The following is a 16,130-nucleotide window of genomic DNA, read 5'->3' on the forward strand; positions in this document are numbered from 1 at the left end:
CTTTTTTTTTTTGAGGTATCTCTATTTGAAATATCAAAAATTAATCACTTGATTAGAGTTATATTTAAGAATTTGTTAATGACTAATAGATTTTTGAATCCATAAGGTGAGATTCAAATTTTCGAAACTTGTTTAAGACAAATAAACTAATCACTTGACTAACCAAAGTCCGTTAAAAAAAATTATATTAGTAAAGGAAAATATAATGATATATTACTCCTGTCATTTCTCTAAATTTTAACTCGATACCAAACAGTAAACACACCGTGAAAGAGCTCTTCACCACACTTAGAGAAAGGCCCAGGAAATCAATTTATATTCTAAGTTTTATATAGGCTCTCTTAATGGTTCAGCCTAACAAAGTTTTGCATATGGCCCATTTTGTCTACGCCCTTATCCTTTTGCGTCCTTCTTAATGAGCACATCTTCCACAGTGAACTCATTTAATGTCTGTGAATTTGAACAAAAACATATATAAAATCTAAGGAAACTCTTGATTGTACCTGATGTAGTTGCATATATTGTAGCATATGTTGTTGTTGTTGTGGGTGGGGTTGTTACCCGGCCCATTCACCTGCACACCAAAAAAATGTCTGTGATTCGTTTTTAGAATAGACACTAATTGACTAATTGTGGGTCAAAAACATACAAAATTTTCCCTAACGGCCTAATCTATATAGGAAAAGAAATTGAAATCTCCAAAAGCATAGGAAAAATGTATAACCACCATTATACGATATCAGGATATAATAATCTAAAATTATTTTATTTAATTTAACATTATAATTTTATGTATATAACTTTTATAATTATATATTTAATATTATTTAATTATTTTAACACTATTAGAAAATACAAAATAAGATAAGTAATAATAAATGCAAAAATAAGATAACTTTAGATTGTTCTAAGCTATTTTTTGTTATTTCCCAAACTTTTTTATATATAATATTTTAATGATAATTGTTCACTCTCCTGTATTATTAGTTTTACATGATAAATCTAACTGTACACTAGTTTAAGTTAACGAAAGAAATAAATTTCATTCATATTTTATTTAAATAGCATAATTTGTAAAGTATATTTGATAAATAGCATCATTTCTAAATACATTTAGTACTTGATAAGAAAATTATGTTTACCCTGTTCGAGGATATTTTTTATATATGACGTTTACTGCTGGTTTTTAAATTGGCACATACCTCCTTTCTTTGAATATATTTTGAAATTTGTATTTTACCTTTCCCATTTTAAAATTATTATAAACTCGTGAGCTGCGAAGTATAGCAATAATATCTTATGTACATACTCATATGAATGTATATTTTCAGAAAGCCAAAACCGAAAAACTCTTCCATTTTCCAAAAGAAAACAGACAACTAGCAAGAAGATTTCTAACAAAATTCCAAATCGTCACGCATAATTTCACTAGATAATTGGATCAAGAAATTTATTCTAATCGTGACAAATGAGAAAGGACAGCACATTAGATAATTTAGCTTATGGATTTTTCCTATAGTGGTACATGGTTCCTGCCCCAAGAGAGAAAAGGGTTAAAACATTGTCCAAGAAAATTGTAATCATGGCCAACAGTGTGTTTTGTAAACACAAACAAATGATAGCAGCCAATATTCCAATAAGCATTCATTATCTAAAGCAATCTCGATCACTCAACTCCTATGTACCGCAAGCTATTCCGAACCAGATTAAATTATTTGATGACTACTAAAACATGATTTTACCTTCTAATTAACGAATATACAAACTAGTGTTTCATAGCGTGTGACCCAATAAGAAACCTTAATGGGGGGTTGAGAGGCTAGAGCTTAAAACTTAGTAGTTTCTAAGCATATCATTAATCAAATATAACATCAAAGGTTTTCTTTTCCATTACAGAATAATTTGTGAACTGAACACTAGCATAATCATTTAATTATGAAAAGGAAAACATGAAGTGATAGTGAAGAATAACCCATGAATTAGTTTCTTTCAACTTCTAGTTCTAAAAGCAACCTCAATAAACATACATGATGTGAAATATATGAAGATTTTTCTCCGAACAAAAAGGGGGAAGGGGTGAAATAACAAATATAACACAGCCATAATACATGAATGCCTAAGCACATCGTATGCCCAACTCTAACCTTCTGAAGATCCCTCAATGAGAAACAAAAAGCTAAAATATTCAAAGCCCGCATAAAATGGAACAGGTAAAATATCTGGCCCCCAAGATAAGTCCATGTGAACAGGTAAAAACAATCTGCAAGAAAAGAAACTCTCTTTTTACGCATTATATTTAGCTATGGCTAGCAAAACAAGAAATTAAAAAGACAGAGAAGTGCAACTCCATAATATACAGTAAATCTGTTACCCTTCTGTTAGCCAATTAAGATAGTGCTTTGCAGTAGCAAAGTCATAGTTTCCTACTTACAATTATGACAGTCTGTAAGAAACATGTTTCAATTAACATCCACATGACTCCATTTCCCTGAATAGCATAAGATGATGATAAATCAAACTTATTCACCTAGTCTATCAAATATAGCACAACACCAACTACAAACTAGAGACGATCTAGGATGACCATGGAATTAATTAATTCTATTTCAGAGATGCAAAGCAAATCATACCAGAACCAGAGACATAAATAACTTAGGAAATCGATGAAATATCAATGCTTGCTTTTTATCATGCAAAGACACAATATAATCTTCAAACTATAATAGAAAAAAAATACCTAAATCTGTCCCAAAAAAAAGTAGGAACGAACATTGTGTTATCTACTTGTCGGGCTGATCTGGATGCCCTCGTTTAGCTTTGCGTCGAGCATTCTGAGTGTTTCCGGTTCGAGCAGGCTTCTTGGCTTTTTTGCTGAAGCAGAGAAACGAATTAGTAACCACAACTTCCAATTCTTGTCATTTTTCTTAGTGTAAAACTTCTTTACATGTTCAACCACTCAGAATTAATAAACTTCAAACAAAGAAAAATACAAATCCAAATATCAAGAGAACACACATATCAAGCGATTAACAAAAATTAAATCAGTATATGATCTTCAGGACATTCAAAACTGACCAGAAAGTGGCAGATAAAACTCTAGCCAGTAAAATAACAGGCAAGGCCAAAAGAGCAGAGGCCTGCAAGTTAACAGAGTTTTTGTCAAACCACGAAATCAAATAAGTCACTCTCATCGAAATTGGTCAGGACACAATCATTTGATGCATACCGCAAACCATTCCAATTCTTTAGTAGCAAGAGGCCTAGTAAGCTCGTGCTTTTTCAGTGTCTCCTGGACAGTTGCTTGGACCTTGACAGCAGAAGAAAATAACACTCAGAAAAGCAATATACATGTTATCAAACTTATACAATGACTACTTTCAGTATTTCATTATTCTGCAATTTGCCCAAAAAAGGTGAATAGATCTCATTAATTGTGTAGCAATCAAAGCAATGTTGCTCTAGGCACGAAGACTAATATGGACAGTAGAGACTCAGGGAACTAAACTTCAAATTTTTACATATAGCATTGCAACAAACAAATAGGAGCTTGAGACATTTTTCATCAAATCTGTTTACAGTAACATTAATACAATGTCATGTCATGGTCTCCGAACTCGGAAAAGGTTATTATAGTGTAGTATTCAAGAAGAGGCATATTGTGACAGATGGTCACACCACAACCAGAATGAATAACCTAAATCTGCTGATGATGCAACTTGGCTTTCATTGTTATTATTTTTTAACAGGATGGCCTAAGCCTGATTGTAGAAGTGAGCAGCTATAACTACATGTATTGCTCTTTACACATGTGAAAAACAACAGAATCATCTATAACAGCAATACTCAGCAGTTAAAATAAATAAATGTCATCAGATGCGAAAAGGCATGAAACCTGGCTATGATATGTAGTGGCGGAGTCCATGAACCTGCCATAAGCATGAACAACATGTTTTGTATAGGGCTTCAAAACCTCTTGTGCTTTATCAACATGAGGCTTAGCAGCAACAGCAACCTGATCAATGTATGGCTTGCTCAGCCTTTTAGCTTCCTGTCAACCAGTAAAGAGTATTTTCAGAAACAATTCAACAGAGCAAACAAAACCAAAAATTAAGACCTACCTGATAATAAGGATCTACAAATTCTTTCGCCTTACTTGCATGAGGAGCAATTGCATTCTTTGATGCCTCATAAATTTCAGTAGTTTTTGTAGTAAATAATTGCACATGAGGTTCAGCATTCGTTTTCACCACAGACCAGTGTTCCTTAACAGCCGGGATCCATTTCTTCATGTGAAAACCAATACAAGTGAGAAATAATATAATTAAATTTACTTGATTATTTACCAAAGTAACAACAAAAAACAAGGAAAGGCAAATGGATCTCAAACTACCAGAGGAACAAAAACAAACAGATCAATATATTCATCTTTAGCCATAGGGCACAGTAGTTGGAGTTATACACCACTTAAAAGTGCTGCTGCACTTAATCCATACAATGACAAGTATCTCCAGGCAGTGCAGACTACTTACAGTTGTGATTGTTTCCACATGAGGTTCAGCCCATTTCCCAGCTTGTTCCTTTTTCTCTTTAGCCTAGAATGAATAGGGAAGATGTCAAAATGAAGCCAGTAGGATCTGTTTCTAGTGGCCAAAAAATTAGAAAGAAAAAAGCCAGTATCTGTAATTGGGTAAACTAAATTATCATAAGAGGTACCAGACAAGAAAGTGTGATAAAACTAGAAAACAAAGTAGTACCTTTTGAGTAATCACCTCCCAAGTAGGTTTCCCATGTTTATCCCAATGAGTTTGAACCAATGACTAACAGAAAAACAAAATTCTCATTACTTCTGAAGAAGGCTGTATTATTTAAATCATAAAGCACACAATATGAACTCACCCTAGTTTGGACATAGTGTGCAGCAAGCCAAGGTGGAAGCCAAGCACTATGGACCTGATTCATCAGCATCAGTATGCATCAATAAACACATCACCAATATAATCTAAATTTCATAGCATATTGAAATACTTTATCAACTCTCATAGCACTACAGTTGTAGGCAGTTGATGCTTACATAACCATGTAAAATCTCATTCAACTAAGTACAATGTTTCAGACCAGTTTTTTTATTTAACTATTTTAAAATTTGGACCTGGAAATTCCTTATACTAGTGTCATCAAAATAGAGGGAAAAAAGCCAAGAAAGAAAAAAAAGAAACAAGAACTGTGGTAGAAGAATTTCCACTTAATTGGATAGAAATCCTCTACAAATTATTCCTTTTTCACAAGTCATAAATCTCAATCTCCCAAAACAACTCTTGGTCTGGGCCCAAGTATATGATTTTCATTATCTGGTCATATTACAATCAATCAGTATATTTCGAGGTGTTATTATACTCCCTTTTAAACACTTCAAAAACGACCAGAACACTTACAGCTCTTGGATGGTGGATACCACATAAAGTCTTTGGTATCCTGTAAATACATATGCTTAGGAGTGGTTTTTTCCCCCCTAAGAATTACGCTTCCCACAAATACATCCAGAAATTACCATAACAGGCAAACAGGGTTCCAGTAAAAGCAATCATCTACATATATACAGCCATTTTTTGTCACACAAAATAAGCTTAAAAGCAGACTAAACAGAGAATTCGATCAGTAAATATTTATTTCCAGCATTTGTCCTCCTGACGTCGACATTTCAAAAGACAGCCCTGACATTTTACCTAAACTAGATGAACTTATTCAAACTTCCACTTCTACAAGGTTTTCTTCATTTAATTTAACAAAAATTGCACAATGAATTAAAACCACCTCAATATCAGATCAACAGAACAACTGATAATTGGCAACTTGGCATGGATTAATTTGGAGGTTTTAACTAACAGGCACAGTTTATACACATGTAAGGAAGATAACATGGTTTGAACACAAGGAAGAAAGACGGCAGAGTTTGTTGTCAACCGAGGTTTTACCTCTGTTAGTTCTCTTGCTTTTGAAGTTGCCTCAAACTTAGCCTTCATCATCTCTTCCTAAACAATAATATTCGAGGGAAAAACATGACTTCATCAAAGTCAAAATCATCAACAATCTTGAACAACATAACAAGACCAACTATGTATTCATATACCTCAGCAACTTTAAGAGCGCGTTCAGTTTTACGAATTTTGGTCTTCTGTTCCTCAGTTGTCTTTTGAAACTGCGGCACAACCCAGGTCACCATATATCATCATAAAAAATTGTTATTATTATTAAATTAAACTGACATGAGTACAGGACACAACTGCTGGAAATACAGAGCAAATCATCATGACGCATTTGTGCAAGTGGTTGGATTCAAGAGCTTTAATAATTATTTCTCTTACAATAGTTGTCAAATATCCGATATATTAGTGACATAGCATTATTATGTAGCGGAAATTTAGCAAAACATGATAAGTTGCAATGCACTATTGATACCTTGACCTCCTCTCAAGGTTGTCAAATATCCACTATATCGTCGCCATAGCGCTATTGCATAATGGAAATTTAACATTGCATGATGATTGATAACCTTTAGTCTTCCATTTAACTTAATACTAGGAATGTAGATTGTAGAATCATTCAAAGCCAACTGACAATGCAGAAGATGAAGATTAACTTGTAAATGACATGGAGCACAAATCTACTCGCCCCCATCCCAATGATGGAAGAATTGGATGCTAGGCCACCCTTACACATTGGATATTAAAGGGGGAACGATCTATTCCTCAAAAAGATTAACTTGTTTCCTACAAACCCAATGTAGTGAAATGCAGAGTAATGAATGAGGAAAAGTACTTCGAAAAGTGTAAATTATAATGTTTGGTTGGGATGTAAAAGCAAAGCATATACCATCTGGCCAAATGTAGAACTTACATCTGCTAATTTTGAGTCCAACTGACGAATTGTTTTCTCAGCCTCGGCTATCTTGATTTCCCATGTCAGCTTCTCCTTGTTTTTTGTCTCCAATTCACTTTTAAGTTTGTCCACCTGAATTGAGAATTTCAGAGTAAGCTCAAGAACTATGATCATATACGTGACAAATTCTCCAGCTCATTCATGCATAACCTGATTTTGCAGTTCACCAGCACGGGCATGAGCCTTCCCAACCTGCTCCTCAGCGTCCAATGAACCTTTTTTCTGAGAAGAAATATTAATTTGGAGTTAGTTTTAAGATAAAAATAAGTCAAAATGCTCCATGAATTATATTAAATTATTAAGTATGAAATATAACTAACAATTTTTCACCTATTAATTAAAAATGAAAACTAAGGAACACAATGAGCAAATTATTACCACAAAAATCTATAGTCCTAAACACCTCACCTGGAGAGAAGCAACCTCATTCTGCAAGGACTCAATGGTGCTCAGTCTTTCTTGGATAACTTTTTCCTTTTCTGCAATTATCTCATCCTTCTTCTTCAGTTCATGGGATTTTTCACTGATTTTCGATTCTTCAAAACAAAAATTAGGCACCACATGTATTGGCCATCAAAAAGTATTAAGAAAAATAAATATATAAAACCAAATCTGCTTTTAAAATTATCTCTTCATAAAAACTACGGAAAATGGCAACTTGCTCGGACATCAAACATCAACAAAATCCATAAATCGCTTCTCAAAACACAAAAATTTCGTTTCCTTTCAGTAATTCTAACTAAATTATTAAGAAATGATAACTAAACTAAATCAGAACGCGACAAACACAACGCCTCACTCACATCACTGTCCTAATAATATAGAAATAAAAAAATAAAAAAATAAAAAACTGATCACAAGCTCTGAGTAACCGAACGGCGTAACTACCAAATACCAAGCTTAAAATCAACGCAACCGAAAGGAAATCAACTAATTAATTAATCCATTTCAGTAATTGTTTAATTAATTAATCAACTAATTAATCATCAAATCAGAATCATAACAAAAATAGTAAGTAAATAGAGATAAGAGAAGAGAAGAACAAACCTAGGTGTTGGATCTTGGAGTTCAGTTGATCCAGTTGAGCAGCAGCAGCGGCAGCGGCGGCGGCACCTCCGTCGACGGAAACATCGTCGGCGGAGGCGGCATCGGCGTTAACGATAGAGGAAATTAGGGTTACAGAGAAAGCGAAGAAGAAGAAGAAGAGAAAGAAGAAGTTCTTAAGAGGCGCCATGAAGAACACGATGATTTGCTTTGCCGCCAACAAAACAACAAAGCGTAATTATTCACAGCGCCACAACTGAAAAACAAAATAAAAGAAAACAAAATAAGAAATAGAAACCAGAGAAGAACAATGAATATATACTTGTAAGTGTGTTTCTGTTTCTCTGGTTTGTGATGAAGAAGATTGATAGATATTTAAGTAACGGTGCGGCTCAGTTATTAATCATCCTTCTTTCTTTCTAAGCTAGGCGAAGCACCCAATGAAACTCAATTTAATTTTTACCTTTTTTATTTTTTAATAAATTGAAATGCTACTCCTATTTACAGTACTACTAACTACTAAGTATCAATAATAATAATAATAATAATAATAATAATAATAATAATAATAATAATAATGCAAATTAATTTATATAACGGTATAACCTGTAAAAAAGCTCTAAAATAAGTTCCTTTTTACATATATATAAATTTCTTTCTTGGTATCTGATTTTTTTAAATATTCTCAAAAATATTTTTATCATTTCTAATACTTGGAAGATCAAAGTATTTATTTATCATATTAATAAAATTTTTATTTATTATTATGAAATATTGGTTGATGTTATAGAAGATATTCATAATATTGTATTGTATAAGAAATATTATATCTGATTAATTATATTAAATAGTGTTAAATCTCTAAACAGATGATAATAGAAAGTAAATCCATATTAAATTAGATGTGTCTTTTTTCCCCTTGCTATAAGCTTACTCTAAGAAGATAATAAGTATTAACTGCTTAACCAAAAAAGGGGAAGTTTAATATTAAGAAAAGAAACATATGTGGCTGGATTAGGAGGATTTGAGGAGGCCGTGTGTCTTTTGGAAAGGAATCCCATCTTTGAGAAAAGAAAATAAAATAAAGTGCAATCAAAACATGTGGCAAGCGAGGGACACACAAAATCTGCAGATCCCCAATAATAACTTTCTTTTTTATTCTTAACACAAAAACTGTTTGAGTCAGGAATTTTTAATATTTTTGTTTATTATTTAATTAGTATAAATATTAAATTATTTTTAACAAATAAATTTTATTAATTTATATGTACAAATTTTGTAAAATATTGGTACAAATTATATTAATTTATGTATATAAAATTTTAGTAAATATATATATAAAATATATATTTTTTGTGTGTAAAATACTTATAAATATGAGCATAAATTATTGCTGGTCATAGTATTATTCTTCTTAATATTAATAATAATTTTTCTTTTGTACTAATAATTTTTTTAGTAACCTATAAGGTAACGTTTGTTTTGGATTACTAGAACTAAAATTGAGAGATTGGGACTCGGAATTATGTTTGTTGGTTTAGGACTAGAACTAAAATTTCAATTTCAGAATACAATTTCAGTCCTTTCAGTATCTTCAAAAAATAGAGATATAAAAGACTAAAATTTTTAGAAACGAAAACTGAAATTTAACTAACATTTTCTTTCAAAAATACCCTCAATCCAAATTAATAATTTTAACTTTTTCATTTGTGCTAATTTCTTCGATTCTTCTCATCTCCTTCCCTTGTCAAACACAAATATACCACAATCGAAGAGCCCTAGCAGAAGCCCCTGCCTTATTGCCGCTACCAAAATCACCACAACCTCATTATCATCAATCCCACCGCGAACAAGATTAGTCTTCGAACAAGGTTAGCCAGTGCGTTTGTGTCGTTTTTTAGATTGTGGTCTCTTCTTCAATCATCTCTTCTTTTATCTATTCGGAGGCAGAGCCTTGCAGAAATGAGGAGACAATGGAGTAGGTGACGGGACAGTAGAGGAGGGAAAGAGCAGGGCGGTCGGAATCTGCAAGTGCGGAGAGGACTCCAACGGAGGAGGATGGCAGCGAGGGAATGGATGTGAGAGCGTGCCTTCAAGACGAACTCCCATCAAGAGTGCATAGAGTCATCGCGGAGGTAGGGCAATTGCGTGGTGGTGACAGTGGCTATGGATGAGGAGTTCGACGACGACGGTGAGAAGTGGTGGTTGTTGTGATGGTGTAAGTTGATGGTGGGGTCAAAGCCTTTTGGGCTAGGATTATTTGTTTTTGATTTTTTTTTTTCATTTAAAATAGTATTTATGTATTTAGTCTCTATTTTTATTTTGAACCAAATAAAATACTAAGATATAATTCAGTCATGTATATTTTTATACTAAATACAATGTCCCAGTCTTTATCTTTTAGTCTTTGTATCTCAGTCTTAATCTCTCTTTTAAATGTTACCTAATAATTATGAGATGAAAAATTATTTTCAAAGTCATAACTACGGATACTCTATGATGTATTCTGTGCATATGTAATTAAATTAAACACTTTCAATATTTATTTTCTCATTTTTAATATATATATATTAAGAAAATTTTGATTATACTAATGTAAAAGAGTTTAATTATGCTGCTACGATAACTTTAATTATTTTATCATGTCAACGATAGAAAGAACACACAAAATAATGACAGTTTTTCAAGAGATTTGGGATGGTTGAAAATCGTCGCAAAACAGACCTTAATTGCAAACACTTGAGTGGTGTTATAGTTTATTAAACTACCTTCCACCTTAACCCATGACAATAATAAAGAAGTCTCGTGGCCCACAAATTCAGCCCAACAAAATACATAAATTCAGTTACAATTTTAGTCTTTATTATCTTATCTTATCTTTATGTTATCTTCTTATCTTATCTTATCTTACTTTTCTCTTTCGTAGACAATACTCTATATATATTTAGTTTTACATTCACAATTCAATCAGTCAACAATCAATAAAAATTTCTTCATCTTTTCTTTTCCTATTCTTTCACAATTTTATCATGGTATCAGAGCCTTAGTATCCTCCTTGAAGATGATACATAAGCTATCATTTTCCCGGTGAGAAATTACCCCACTTTTTTTCTTCAACCTCCTCCCACAATGAATAATGAATCTTCCAATTTAGCTCATAATCTCTATTATATCTATCCATTAAAAATCCAACATCAGTCTTAGTTACCCTTGTTCTAACAAGAAACAATTATTATTCATGGAATAGTCACTATGCCCTATCTGCGCATTCTTCTGACAGTTCCATCTGCGCCTTCTTCTGGCAGTTCCGTCTGCATTCTGTTTCAGCAGTCATGTCTGTATTTTGTTTCAGCAGATCAATCTACATTTTGTTTCAGCAGTTCCATCTGCACTATTATTGCGCTCTACGTGCCCTCTTTTTTTTTATCGCGCTCTACGCGCCCTCTCTTATTGTGCTTTACGTGCCCTCTTTTATTGCGCTCTATGCACCCTCTGAAGATCAATCTTATCGCGCTCTACGCGCTTTTTTTTTTAAGATCGTTGCTTGCTCTCTCTCCCTCAAGCACATCATCTCCTTTTATATTTTTGTCGTCGGCAGCTCTAGTTCTGTTGCACACATCTCCATCTGCGTCACCACGTCAGACGTGTTTTCCTCCACAATTTTATCGGAACTTATCCAAGCTGTGGATTATTGACATCTTCCATCCATCAGCTTGTGGGGGCGTATTAAACTACTCTTCCATCTTAGCCCATGACAACAATAAAGAAGTCTCGTGGCCCACAAATTCAGCCCAACAGAATACATAAATTCAGTTACAATTTTAGTCTTTATTATCTTATCTAATCTTATCTTTATATTATCTTCTTATCTTATCTTATCTTTACTTTTATTTTTCGTAGACAATACTCTGTATATATTTAGTTTTACCTTCACAATTTAATCAATCAACAATCAATAAAATTTCTGAGATTTTTTTTATTTAAATTAAAAATATAATATTTACTAATTTAAATAAACGTATAAGTATTTACCAAAATACATTTAGGGTTATATCTCGGATACAGTGGGAGAAACCACAAAACAAACATATATCGGGTGCACTGACCCCGTTTTGTGATATGGAACGCACTGGTCATATCTCGGGTGCACCCGAGATATGAACATGAGATCATCTCGGATACACTGCATCCGAGATATGCTCATATTCTGACATGGACCAATGCATCCGAGATACATGCAATAAATCAAGACAGGGACACTGCATTCGAGTATAGTCAAAATCCAATGCTTTTTTTTATGAAAATATTGTAATGTTGTAGATGAAAAATGGTCCCATAACAATCGAAGGTAGTAGTTCTACAGAAATTATGCTTCATTACACATTAAACACATTTAATAACAATCAGTACATCAAAGTGACAATATTGGAACAAAAAGACCTAAACCTAAACTGCATGCGTTCGTCATGGATCCGAGTGGGGCGCATTGGGACACCCATGTCTGGTGTGGCCCTCTCCGTGGCAGAGCCCACATCTCTTCTTCGCACGCTCAATGGCATCTATCTCATTCCATATCCGAGTAGATACCGGCCTACCCGATGCCTTCCTCCTCATGGCAAAGTTGGGTTTCAGGCGTGCACCGTACCATGGAGGCCACATCTTTTCATCTGGTATCGGCGGAAACTCCCTCTCGTATACCTTGAATACAGAGGCCATCGTGTACAAGGGGTCCACAAAATGACCCCACTCAATACTCGCAGCTGCACATGCCGCCAGGGCGTGTCGACATGGGTAATGCAATGACTGGAACAGGACGCAATCGCATGTACGCTCAGTCATACGAACTCGATATGAAGTTTGTGACCAACCATCTACTAGCTCCATCTCTTCCACGCTAAAAACGGATGCCCTACGATCACAATGGGTGACTCGCAACATCGACAGGCTCTCTCTGTTCTTATCTATAGCTGCCAACAGCCGTTGTGAGTAGATATGTCCGCCCTGTAACTGAGCATGTACTTCGCGTCCTCTGCGCACGAACAAATGTTGCAACCTCTCATACGTTGCCCGAAAAATCGCTGCGACCGAAAGATTCCTCGTTCCCTTCAGCACGGTATTTATACACTCCGATAGGTTCGTAGTCATGTGACCATACCGACGGCCTTCGTTGCAATGTTGCAACCACAATTCCTTCCTGAAACGAAGAGCCTAGTCCACCATCTCACAGGATAGTGTACCTAAAGTATTCAAGTACCAGTCGCATCCTTCCTTACTCAGACTGTCGTCGTATTTATCAGGTACCTCTTACCCTCGGTCGATTTGAACCTGGAGTTGAAGTTTGAAGCCATGTGTCGGATGCAGTAAGCATGATATGCTGACAGGGGATGCCATCCACTGTGAGGTGCATTGAGAACGGTGCGAATGGCCTGTGATCTATTTGATATGATCAGGATTTCTGGCTGTGAAGTAACATGTTGTCTCAAATTTGAGAGGAAAAATGACCATGACTCCGTTGTCTCAGACTCCACTAATGAGAAAGTTATAGGAAGAATATTGTTGTTACCATCTTGAGCCACAACAATTAAAAGCATGCCCCGGTACTTACCTTACAGATGTGTTCCGTTCACCAATACAAACGGCTTGCAATGCTTAAACGCTTCAATCCATGGAGGAAATGCCCAGAATACCTTATCAAACTGACTCCACTCTCCGTCAACCATATTCCTGTTGTAATAAGCTTAGGGACAGCAATGCATTCGCGGATCGTACCTGGGAGGCACTCTTGCAAGGCTCGTAAGAGTGCCGGAATCCTATTGTATGACTCCTCTCAGTCGCCATAGATCATGGCAATTGCCTTTTGCTTTACTATCCACACCTTCCGATACGAGGAATTAAAATGGTAACTTTAATGGATAGCACTTTGCAACACTGGGATAGACACCGACGGATCAGTCTTTATCATTGGTAACACAACCTTGCAAATCAACCCACTATCCAATTGCACATGGTCTTGAGACATGGTTGGTGCCAGACAGGTTGCAATCCACCGAAACGACGTATCTCCCTGTGAATTATGATCCAATGTCAACAACATGCTAAACAAAGACTCCATGAATTATGATCTAATGCATCCACAATATAATGTAAAATATACCAGTAATTCAAGTTCAATTGTAATGCCACACGAAGACTCCACAGACAACCATTGGAGAATTGCTTGCATCGGCAGTGATATTTTAGCCTATCTGACTCCAACACTCTGTACTCTGCATTCCGTCAAATATCGTAGTTCTTCACCGCCATTAGGACTGCTTCTCGGTCGCTAAACCTATGCCCAATTCGGAATTCTACCATACCATCCGTATTGTAATCCTCCCCGTCCCCAGCATTCAAAAGATTGTCCGAGTGCATTGCATCCAAGTTCAACATCTGATAATGGCTTGGAACATCTGACAGTCGAGGAATGGCCAAAGGCAGAGGTAGCAGAAACCTACCAATGCTGCCATCGGGAGTCTCCGGCACAAACTCATCTTCTGACACTGTATCAGTTGACGAGCCGGACCTAGCAACATAGGTAAAATCACCCTCACTGTCGGAATCGTCGACACTATCATGAGGCTGGACATAGTGGATCAGTGTCGCCTCGAGCGGCACGACTTCAGGAGCCGAAAGAGACGGCCCATCCCCAACAACTACATCATGGACCACAGCATACAACTCCATCACATGTTGGGGCATTAGTCGTGCATGTACGTCAAACATTACCCTCACATGCTGATCCCCATCTATCCAAAATAACTGGTTCGTAAATCCACCGTTCGGAAGCGCATACAGAAATTTATATGCAATCCTCCCAACCTCCTTTGTTCCTACTTCTCCCATATTGCTCAGCATGATCGTCTTTAGCGCATCCAGGATATCAACCTGGTAAGTGCGCAACATCACAGTATTGTCAGACTAAAAAATCACTCCTTCATCACCTTGTCTAACCATCCCATTCGGATAAACCACCACAAAAAAGTATTGATTGTTCTCCATCAGAGCAAAATTGAAAGAAGAGAGAAAAGAATGGTTTGTGAATTGTGTGAAGAGAGGTATTGTGATGGTCTCCATAAATAGACTTATTGTATAACATATCTTGGGTGCTGAGACCCTAATATAATCTTTGACTATATCTCGGATGCAGTGCCCCTGTCTTGCTTCCTTGCACGTATCTTGGATGCACTGGTCCATGTCAGAATATGTGCATATTTCGGATGCAGTGTATCCGAGATGCTCTGTTTTTCATATCTCGAATACACCCGGGATATATGACCAGCGCGTTCCAGTGCACTCGAGATATGTTCATTTTGTGGTTTCCTCCACTGTATCTAAAATATGACCCTAAATGCATTTTGGTAAATACTTGTACGTTTATTTAAATTGATAAATATTATATTTTTTAATTTAAATAAAAAAACCAAAATTTTTTCATTTTTCTTTTCTTATTTTTTTATAATTTTATCATAGTTGTCCGTGATCAAAAGATTCTATTGTAGTATTCATAGTTTAGTTGAGGTAGTCCTAATACATTAAGAGGTTGTGATAGAAATCTATGTTTAGCTAAATTGTTATATACAGAATTAGCAACATTAAAAGTCATATTTGATGGTAAGATGACGCATAAATTAGGACTTGATCAGCTAAATAAACATATTATAGATGCAGTGCTTTAAGTGTAAGAGATTGATGTAAAAATTTATGTTTAGATAAATTGTTATATACAGAGTTAGTGGCATCGAAGGTCAGATTTGATGATAGTAGAATGCAATGGTCAAAGAACCCAAGATAATAAAAGAGACGTTGAGTTATGACTCTTATAAATTTTAGTTACATTTTTATCATTTTTTACGTAAATCATTGTAGGAAAACACAATTTTTTGTTTATATGTAAATTGTTTTACTCTACAATAATTTAATAGAAGTTAGTGATCATTGTATTAAATTATTGGAGAAATTTAATAATGTATAAAATTTTGAATGTGTAAATCGTTAGAAGGATACCGCATTACTAAGGGTTGGTTTGGAAACTCTAAAAGCTATTTTTTTTTTTTTTTAGTTTTTGACTTATAAAAAGTTATATTAATAGTGTTTGGTACAATTTTTTAGAT

General features: G+C 34.9%; 2 protein-coding genes across 5 annotated transcripts; both read right to left on the minus strand.

Moving 5' to 3' along the window:
• Positions 1-1,955: 1,955 nt before the first annotated feature.
• Positions 1,956-8,429, minus strand: LOC107622837 (uncharacterized). Of its 4 annotated transcripts, none has more exons than XR_015880614.1 (16): positions 7,984-8,429; positions 7,345-7,472; positions 7,087-7,158; positions 6,895-7,008; positions 6,128-6,196; positions 5,973-6,029; positions 4,897-4,950; positions 4,755-4,817; positions 4,530-4,592; positions 4,119-4,283; positions 3,893-4,048; positions 3,227-3,307; positions 3,076-3,137; positions 2,771-2,871; positions 2,432-2,488; positions 1,956-2,260 (listed from the first exon to the last, which is right to left on the minus strand). XR_015880614.1 is itself a non-coding variant. In XM_088483159.1 (15 exons), the coding sequence occupies exons 1-14, from the start codon at positions 8,168-8,170 to the stop codon at positions 2,781-2,783; spliced, it is 1,362 nt and encodes a 453-aa protein (XP_088339285.1). In that variant the 5' UTR covers positions 8,171-8,429; the 3' UTR covers positions 1,956-2,260; positions 2,771-2,780. The 4 variants fall into 4 exon arrangements, 2 of the variants coding, with proteins under 2 accessions (XP_088339285.1, XP_020970520.2); XR_015880613.1 differs by having other exon boundaries at positions 2,738-2,871; XM_088483159.1 differs by lacking the exon at positions 2,432-2,488.
• A 4,015-nt stretch (positions 8,430-12,444) lies between these two features.
• On the minus strand, positions 12,445-14,203 carry LOC148581759 (uncharacterized). Its single transcript, XM_088493562.1, has 4 exons — positions 14,135-14,203; positions 13,900-14,044; positions 13,282-13,507; positions 12,445-13,174 (listed from the first exon to the last, which is right to left on the minus strand). Exons 1-4 carry the CDS (start codon positions 14,201-14,203, stop codon positions 12,445-12,447), a joined length of 1,170 nt encoding a protein of 389 aa, XP_088349688.1.
• Between the last annotated feature and the right edge of the window lie 1,927 nt (positions 14,204-16,130).

This window comes from Arachis ipaensis, chromosome B10 (assembly GCF_059453495.1).
Source record: "Arachis ipaensis isolate K30076 ecotype BB chromosome B10, ASM5945349v1, whole genome shotgun sequence".
In the NCBI taxonomy this organism is placed as follows: domain Eukaryota; kingdom Viridiplantae; phylum Streptophyta; class Magnoliopsida; order Fabales; family Fabaceae; genus Arachis; species Arachis ipaensis.

Bases quoted from the DNA above. Each gene is read 5' to 3' on its own strand.
- LOC107622837 (XM_088483159.1), bottom strand. From the start codon at position 8,170: ATGGCGCCTCTTAAGAACTTCTTCTTTCTCTTCTTCTTCTTCTTCGCT. The intron at 7,159-7,344 runs GTGAGGTGTTTA...ATTTCTTCTCAG, and splicing joins ATGAGGTTGCTTCTCTCCAG to AAAAAAGGTTCATTGGACGC. The intron at 3,308-3,892 runs GTTTCATGCCTT...TCTGCTGTCAAG, and splicing joins CCACTACATATCATAGCCAG to GTCCAAGCAACTGTCCAGGA.
- LOC148581759 (XM_088493562.1), bottom strand. From the start codon at position 14,203: ATGCAAGCAATTCTCCAATGGTTGTCTGTGGAGTCTTCGTGTGGCATT. The intron at 14,045-14,134 runs GTATATTTTACA...CATAATTCACAG, and splicing joins CAATTGAACTTGAATTACTG to GGAGATACGTCGTTTCGGTG. The intron at 13,508-13,899 runs GTGCTATCCATT...CTTTCTCATTAG, and splicing joins GTCTATCCCAGTGTTGCAAA to TGGAGTCTGAGACAACGGAG.